This window comes from Oratosquilla oratoria, chromosome 21, assembly GCF_046742065.1.
Source record: "Oratosquilla oratoria isolate Oo_2021 chromosome 21, ASM4674206v1, whole genome shotgun sequence".
NCBI lineage: Eukaryota > Metazoa > Arthropoda > Malacostraca > Stomatopoda > Squillidae > Oratosquilla > Oratosquilla oratoria.
Window position 1 is genome coordinate 15,769,718 of NC_134797.1, and position 9,418 is coordinate 15,779,135.

The following is a 9,418-nucleotide window of genomic DNA, read 5'->3' on the forward strand; positions in this document are numbered from 1 at the left end:
CATGTTCCTAGCTTGTCTTCTACTTTATGTATATATCCACCTATGTCTCTGTATCTGTGTATTCCTTGATAATGTCTTAAATAGACGAAAACGTTCGGACTAAGCTTCTTATTTCCCAGTGTTTTTTTCTGCATATTATTTTCACGTGTGCCTTGTGAATTACTGCAATATATATACAATTATGATATGTAGAACATGGCATATTTTAATAACATATGGTGAAAAATAGAATATAAGGATAATTCCTTTTGTGGACACACGCTTCTCAACGGTCGTATCGTTGTGTGGACCAGGTGTCCTAAGAGGTCAAGGTCAGGTCGGCCTAATTCCATTTTTAAGTGCGACTCCGGTCGGGTTCTGGTTAGACCTGACGCTCAACAGCCGTTTGGTGCTGCTGCTGAGACGTCATATGGCTTGATATCAATCTTCTCGTAGTGTGACGTCCTGTGACGTGTAGTTGTGGTGTCCTGTGACGTGTAGCTGTGACGTCCTGTGACGTGTTATATATCTTCTTTCAACACACCACCACGACTTGTTCACGTCAGGAAAATACCTCAAAGAAGAATGAAAATTATCTTAGTGTGGAAGCCATGGGGTAAACGAACTTCGTGGTCTATCTCCCATCCTAATAAGGTAGTCGAGTCAATGGCACGCACCCACTCCCATCCACCACCGTTAACATGAAAATATCCGACATTTCTTCAATGCTGTAACATCGTTTCTAAACGGCTTCAGACTTCAGCCTGAATAAAACCTGAAGGGAACGCCACCAAAGTCGAGGTATCTTCAGAGCTCATATATACCATACCAATACGGTGCCGTTCCCTATGAAGGGTGTTAGAATAGCGAAAGGGCTCATGGAAAATATCTTAATCCTCTCAATAAATGGTCGTTTCATTGAATAAAATCACTTGAAGTCAGCCATATTAAAATCTGTAGGCGACGTCTCCGTAGTGACACAAGAGCAAGATTTTTCCTCCCAACGAGTAGAAGCGAGTGGGTATTCCCCTCTTACAGAGGGCGTTGAAAGTATGTGTGGCAGTGGGGACCTGCCCTCCACCCCTAGGTCCAGTGACGTCTCAGAAACGCCCTATTTATATGTTTCATCCTAGCTAACACTAACAGAGAAATGATCATGACCTGAAGGAATTTTGATTGAGACTGTTTCGTCCCACCGTCATCAAAGTTGAACAGAATAAATCAACGGTGGCCGTAATATAAAGAAAAAGTGTCACATGGCATGGAAGGAGTTGTCTACAACCCTTTAGCTGCCAAGTGTCCCAGCGATGAATGAAATACCCTGGCGGCAGCCAGAGTATGAGGAAAGGGGTCACACGATACGGAAGGGGTCTTATGTAAACCACGGGGCTTTCCTTTCTCTGAAAAACAGTTGCCAGGGCCCTCTTGTTGGGGAAACCCTTGGTGCCTTCCGAGAAAGCAAGGGGGGAAAACAAGTTGCATGCGTCATCGTGACTCCAAGGTCAGCGGCATGCGGACGAGTGTCTGTGCATTAAGAGGCATCAGTCGACAGCGAAACGACGCACAAGAACGTTGAGATTTAGTTCCTCTCAGGCGGTCACAGGACACGGAACGCCTCCCCAGATATCCAACGGTTTGGTAAGTAAACACGTGTGTGTTTTATTTATTGTTTATTTATTTATTTATTATAGTTACTATTGTAATTATTTATTTTGATCTGGAGTCCAGAAATATCCGACGACTTGGTATGTAAACCCATTTTTATCTATTTGGGGTCAAGATATATAACATTTTTTGTTTTCTTGGTATAAGGAAATATCACATTAATATGATTTTTTACCTACACGCACGTGGTGTGCGTTGGTAGTGTAAACGGAAGCGTGCTGGTCTCGTATTCGCTTAGTTGTGTGTTCGAATCCCGCACTCCTCTCCGATTCCCAGCAGTGACAGTTACCTGCCCTATCAGTCCAAGCGCATAGGGCAAAGGTGACGGCTTCGGCCGTAGTTCCATGTCCACTTTAGTACTAATTAGCCTCTACTTTAATATCACTTAATCCCTCTCTGTCGCCAGCCCTCCCCCTTACTCCCAACCACCCCTTCCACTATGAGTAAGAATTAGATTAATCGATCACTTATGATATACAAAAGCTGAATATGTTTCTGTTCATTTTCTATTTTATTTAAATGAATTTTTACTTTTATCTCTAGACTTACAACCCCCAACCTAGCGAAAACCCAGCCCCCCACCACCTCCACCCCACCCCCACCCAGTCCACGCCATATAGGGTGCTACCCCAAGTTCAAAATCAGTTTTATACTGTAAAGATTTACGTTAAAAATAGAATAATCCCCATGGAATGTTCATATTTTCACAGCGAATTTTTTTTAATAGTTTTTTCGCGATTCAAACATTTAATCTTGAGCAACCGGTATATTTTCCTTCTCAAGAAAAAGCCTTACAATAAATATACCAATACACTAAATACAGTGAATACACTAAATACAGTGAATACACTAAATACACTAATCGAAATAGGTTGAGACATGATATGAAATACCTTCACGGGATTATTGTCATCTTCGTTCTCTCCTCAGAGGCGAAGACTTCCGTAACCACGACAACGATGCTGAAGAGCGGCCACGAAGTAGTGCCCTTGGAGGAAGAGGAACAGGAGGAACAGAAGACCCTTTGTCTTGGGTACACGGAGGGCATGGTACGCCTGCAGCCGGGGGGATGGTTCTATCCGACGACCTTCGTCAAGTTTGCCGACCAGATCTACGATTTCAAAGTAAGTCGGCAAGTGTCAGGTGTCAGATATAAAGAAAAACAATGGCTAAAAAATTATAATGATGATAATGATAATAACAATAATAATGATGATGGTAATAATGATGTTGATGATGATGATGATGATGATGATGATGATGATGGTGATCATCATCATCATCATCATCATCATCATCATCATCATCATCATCATCATCATCATCATCATCATCATCATCATCATTTTGTCATCATCATCATTATCATCATCATCATCATCATCATCATCATCATCATCATCATCATCATCATCATCATCATCATCATCATCATCATCATCATCATCATCATCATCATCATCATCATCATCATCATCATCATCTTCATCATCATCACCATCACCATCATCATCATCATCGTCATCATTACCATCATCATCATCATCATCATCATCATCATCATCATCATCATCATCATCATCATCATCATCATCATCATCATCATCATCATCATCATCATCACCACCACCACCACCTTAGTAGTACTGCCAGTGCACCCCCCTCACGGAACAGGTTGTCACTTTTGTCTATACATTCCTCTCCAATTTTCTCTGTCACCCACGCACATCTTCCCTTATTCGACATCCTGACCAATTCTTGTAGCTTCGTTAACTTCAATCATTTACCTTTTTCTTGCTCTGTCCCTTGCTTTCACTCCAAACACCACTGATTTGTGTATCTCCTGAGGACATCTACTTTCATCCATACTCATAATATGATCATACCACCTGTTCTATATCTTTCAGTCCGTCTTTATCCTTGTCCCTTTATAAATCCCTTTTTTTTTCTTTCTTTTTTTTTGTCATTTATCATAAAACTGTGAATGGCCCTCGAGGATATCATTTCACCGTCTCCACACGGTACAGCTATTGCTTCATAAAATTTCTTCATCACTTCCATTGGCATCCTTTTGTTTCTCCATACTGTTTTCGGGGTACCTCCTACCTTCTCTCCCTCCCTCACTCCATAGTCTACCTCTTCCTATACTCTTTCACTTTTATGTTTATGAATGACTTTATACTTATATATTCCTACCCATTCAATTGCATCTCCTTACAACTGTATATCAGCGTTGTATCCTCAACTCTTGGATACCATCATAACTTTACTCTTTGATACACTAACTTTCAGGAGCCTCCTCCAGTAAACCCGACCAAATTCACTCATCAAACTCCTGAAGTCCTCCACTGTCTCTCATGATAGAATAGTGTCATCTATTCATGCCCATTTTTCTCCAGCCTCACTCCCCTACGTTTATCCCTCCAGTTATTCCATACATACATAGATTGAAGAACCAAAGTGACATTACACACCACTGCCTCAAACTAACAAGTACTTCAGACATCTTGTTTGACATTCTCGCACAAGCTTCATACCCATCATAAAAGCTCTTCGCTGCTTCTAAAGCTCTTCCTCTCCCCACACCATACATTCTCATGATTCGCCATATCACTTTCTTATTAGCACACTACATGTATATTGTGGTACAGCTCAGGCCGGACGACGTGATGTTGATGACGTACCCCAAGTGCGGGACAACGTGGGTTCAGGAGATCGTCTGGACCATGAAGAACAACTCCAACTTCGACCACCCCATGGCTCACACAAAGATCCACATCAGGAGTCCGTTTCTTGAGTTAGTATTCACTTCCATGTATACATTTAGAATAATTACGTATCTCCTACACTCATTCTTGACATAAGATTCTAGAACTCACAGTGGTTAATCTCCCACAGACTAGACATGATGATGGGAAGCAAAAACCTTCCCACGATTGAAGACACCAGTCCGGTCATACAAGCCTTCCGGCAGAAACACCCGGGCAAAGACCCCAAGGATGGAATCTTCATTCACTTGACAGACTCTTCACCTGGACCAAGAGTCATAAAAACACACCTCCCGTTTTCTCTCTTCTCAGAGGATCTTCTGGACACGTGCAAGGTAAAAGTTCCAGACGTTTGTGGTTTTCTTACAGAGACTTTACAGTGAGTTGTCATTTCAAGTGTGCTTAGACAAAATATACACACGGACTGTGCAAAACATTATGCCTTTTTATTTCCTTCTGTGGTATCGTTTTCGTGACCCAGTCCTTGAAAGCCCGAAGTCCATCTGAAGGCTTGTTAATTTGTACATTAATTCTGTTTTGATCAGCCCTTACATTTATTTGTGGGTCACATTCAGGCCTTCCAACCTTTCAACTAAATAACAACGTTTGTTTTTTGTCACAAAAGTAGTAAGGGGTTAAACCAACTTCGCCTCTGACCTTGTTACCGACCTTTTATTTCCTTACCAGGTGGTCTACGTAGCTCGGAATCCACTCGATGTCTGTATGTCGTACTACCACCACCACCGTCTTCTCCTTATCCACGATTATATAGGATCCTTTGATCAGTTCGTAGATTTCTTCATCAAGGGTGACGGTAAGTTGAGATCGCTGAGGGGTAGAAGGGATGTTCTTGAATAGGTGATGGGATCGATGTGGTGGTTACAATACAGTAGTCAAAGGGTATGTGCAGGAAATCAAGGCCTTTCCTTCGACAAAGTGGATTATAGTTTCTTGCTGTCAATTTGCACTTAGCATGCCATTTCCAACGTGCATATACGCACACCCTACTCATGTAAGGCTTCTTACATACGCCATTCTCAATGCGCATATGCAGACTTGAACCTCTCTAATGTAAGACTTCTTACAGTCATGTACGGCCCCTACCTACTCCACCTGAAGGAGGCCTGGGAGAAGAAGGGACACAAGAACCTCCACATTATGTTCTACGAGGACATGAAGGAGGATCCCTGTGGAGAACTGAAGAGGCTAGATGCATTCTTGGAGACCGGACTCTCTGACGAAACCATTCGTAAAGTGAGTCAACTTGATTAATGTTCTTTAAATGTCTGACCAGCGTCAATGTCACTTATAACGACAGTGTCACATTATTTTTTCTTAAATGCTGAGGATTCTCTTGACTATATGAAGCTATTTTAATTACATCTATTTTCCTTATAGAATTTACCCTACGAAGTAAATTTTCGTTGTATTTCGAGAAATTTGAAAATGTAAAATGTTAACTGCTAAGATATTATCAGAGAATTGTAGAATATTGTATCTTATCATCTAAAACCACAACACCTGACAAATAATCCAGTGTTAGGCCACTTTAATTGTCGGAAGGAACGTTTGTATTGCAGACTAAAAACACCAATATTGTTTTCTATTATTTTTTACTTCGAACTACAATCTTTTAATTTTGTTGTATGTTGGGTGTAAGAAACTCCTGTTAAGTATAATTATAAACGAAATTTTTGAATCACCCAGAGTTTTTCATGATACAAAATTAAAATTATTTTGCATTTTTTTTTGTCTATTCAAGATAATTACCTACGTGTAAGCTAAATACTGCATACGAAAACATATCATGTACTAAAAAAAATATTGACGTTGTGATAACTAGCGTGGGTCAGAACTTTTGTTCGTGACTGTACATATGTTTTCGTTTACTTAATATTTTTTATCCCTTTGTAACTTCCTTCTGAAACATGACAAATTAAATCGATTGCAAAGGCTTTTTTTTTCGCGCTTAGCGCAGTTGGTACCACTGGGACCTCAACATTGTCGATGGTCCGGAAATGCTCATACATGGACACAGGAGACGGAGTCCACGGTGTGCCACCTCAGTCACGATACCTGAAGGAAACTGAGATATCACACGGTGATCTCCAAGTCCCCTCAATACCGAGGTGAGCAGCGAACAGTGGCCATCACTCAAAGTGGATGCCTTTCCTAACGTCTGAGCCGCGGCGAGGGTTCGAACAGACGCAGAATTCACAGCGGGGTTACCAGACGCGCGGTTTACCAACCGAGCTACGGCGGTCCCCGATTGTAAAGGCTGTACTACATCATCACGTTTTGAAGACCCACAATAACATTTCTCTTTTATTGCCTACCTTTTCTTTACGTAATTACGAAAATACGTGAAAATATTTGAAAATATTTCCTGCTGCTTTCAGATCGCTGACTACACATCCTTCCCAGTCATGAAGGAAAGAGAAGATAAATTGGGACATTCGCCGTGGATGAACCCAGAAGTCATCAAGAAAGGCGGTGGTTTCTTCAGAAAAGGTACTATCAGTTGCTGTACGTTTTCGAAATGAGCCATGAACGATTATTATTGAATGATAATAGCACCGAACAAAATGTACCTTGAGAACTGACTCTTCATTTTCACTGGTACGAAATCAGTTTCTTGGCTCCTCCTGGATGACGGGTCATCCCTGCATCTCACCCTCTGCCCTGGGTCAGAAGCAATGTAGCAAGACACAGCACATCCACAGCAAAACTACTTCATTTAATCGGCGATCCCCCTCTCAGTTCCCTCATGCAGAAAAAGAGAGGACAGGGAGAAATTCCTTCAGGTTGCGTCAAAATATTCACACACACTCCCTCATCTCCCATCCCCCACCCACTCCCTTCCATGCATCACAGCATCATCCATACACAACCATTCTCCACTAACCCCTATCTTCTGTCTTCTCCCTTCCTTCCTCAACAGACATTTCCCTCTTTCCCAATGCCCCGTTTACCCCATCCATCCATCTCATCCTTGGTCGTCCCCTCATGTTCACTGCTTCCATCTCTGCCCACCACATCTCTTTTACTAATCTTTCTTCACTCATTCCTTCCATGTGTCAAAACCAATTCAATACACTTTCATCAACCCTATCTTCCAGCTCCTTTTCCACCCCCGTTCTCCTCCTCACCTCCTCATTTCCCACTCTATCCATCGAAGTAACTCCTACCACTACTTATCATGGATTTCATCTCAAACACATTTAAACTCTTCCTCTCTTAGGATCCATATTTCTGTCCCATACAGTACTGTCGGCACAATCACCTCTTCATACAATCTCCTCATAGCATCCATTCCCAAATGTCTATCTCCTATTACACTTTTTAATCCCCCAAGGCATTTACTCGCTTCTCTAAATCTACATTCTACCTCCACCTCCACTCCTCCCTTTCCTGCCATATTCGCCCCCAGGCGTCTAAAGCTATCTATTTCCTCCAATATCTCTCCCTTAATATTCACTTCCAATTTGCTGCCATCCTCTCCCCTTGTGCATCTCATAAGCTTAGTTTTATCCACATTTATCTATTTATTGCCCGTCATCCAAGATCCAAGAAAAGAGGGAGGGAGGGGTTGTCAATGGGAATGGAGTATGTGGGGATGAAACTGGGAGGATTGGATTGCCTTTGACTTTGGGTACTTCCTTTGTAAGGGGGGGGGGAACCTTAGTATATGTATGTATGTATGTATGTATGTATGTATGTATGTATGTATGTATGTATGTATGTATGTATGTATGTATGTATGTATGTATGTATGTATGTATGTATGTATGTATGTATGTATGTATATATGTATGTATGTGTGTATGTATGTATGTATGTGTGTGTATGTATGTATGTATGTGTGTGTATGTATGTACAAAATCCGTCATCACTTATACCTTTCTCATGGGCACACTCTGAGATCCTCTTCGTCAGGAGTGCTCTAAACAAGTCTTAGAATCTAGAACTCCAGACCTGTCCATTCCCCTAAATGACCTTAAGATTACTTTGCAACATTTCACACTTCGTTCACGCCTGAACAGAAACCGGTTCTTTCATTTCCAGGTACTGCAGGAGACTGGAAGGGCAAACTGACTCCAGAACAAGAAAATAAAATAAAATCCTGGATGGAGACTGGCCTGGATGGCGTTGACATCGATTTCAAACATAAACACTGAGAAGAAGAAGAAGAAGAAGAAGAAGAAGAAGAAGAAGAAGAAGAAGAAGAAGAAGAAGAAGAAGAAGAAGAAGAAGAAGAAGAAGAAGAAGAAGAAGAAGAAGAAGAAGAAGAAGAAGAAGAAGAAGAAGAAGAAGAAGAGGAAGAAGAAGAAGAAGAAGAAGAAGAGGAAGAAGAGTCAATTGCATCTAGAAGATAATAATTAATAGAATTAGAAATATATAGTCTGATGTCTTCCATAGAATAATTATGAATGTTCAGTTGGTCCAGAAGGGACCAATGACAGGTACCAGCTTGTGATGGTCCTACAAGATGGCCATCAGAGCTGTCCATTTTCAAAGCCCGTCTACCTCTTCGCTTCCATCGGAAAGTGCAGTCCGGAGGGGCTGACACTCGGTCTACGGGCTGGGCTCAAGATCTTTTTCTATAAGCTTCAGTTGTATTTCTTGTACATTGTTCACGCGTGACTACTGGTCACTTCCCCTCATTTTCCTACTTTCACCCGGTGAGGTAAAGGTAAGCCCTTACTCACTCGAGGTAAAGAAAGGTAAGCTCTTACTCACATAACACAGACAACAGTATAAAGTTTCTTCCCTGAGAGATCTATGCGAGATCCTGAGAACCGTTGCCAGCCACTGTGAGGCTGCGGGGTTTTCCATTCGGTGAAACTCGAAGAAACACTCATTAGTGTGTATCATAATAAATCTAGAATAAAGTCATAAATATTTTATTTTCATTTTTCATTATTCTAATTTATTTATTTATTTATATATCTTTTAATGAGGCAATGGAAGTAATGAACAAGGCGCATTTGATATTTAGCCTTTTT

At 41.3% G+C, this 9,418-nt stretch overlaps 1 protein-coding gene across 1 annotated transcript; it reads left to right on the forward strand.

Annotated features, from left to right (window-relative positions):
* Nucleotides 1-1,462: 1,462 nt before the first annotated feature.
* LOC143036713 (sulfotransferase 1 family member D1-like) lies at nucleotides 1,463-9,304 on the forward strand. Its single transcript, XM_076204349.1, has 8 exons — nucleotides 1,463-1,617; nucleotides 2,575-2,768; nucleotides 4,296-4,441; nucleotides 4,543-4,747; nucleotides 5,100-5,226; nucleotides 5,500-5,666; nucleotides 6,812-6,923; nucleotides 8,478-9,304. The coding sequence occupies exons 2-8, from the start codon at nucleotides 2,604-2,606 to the stop codon at nucleotides 8,588-8,590; spliced, it is 1,035 nt and encodes a 344-aa protein (XP_076060464.1). The 5' UTR covers nucleotides 1,463-1,617; nucleotides 2,575-2,603; the 3' UTR covers nucleotides 8,591-9,304.
* Nucleotides 9,305-9,418: the final 114 nt, after the last annotated feature.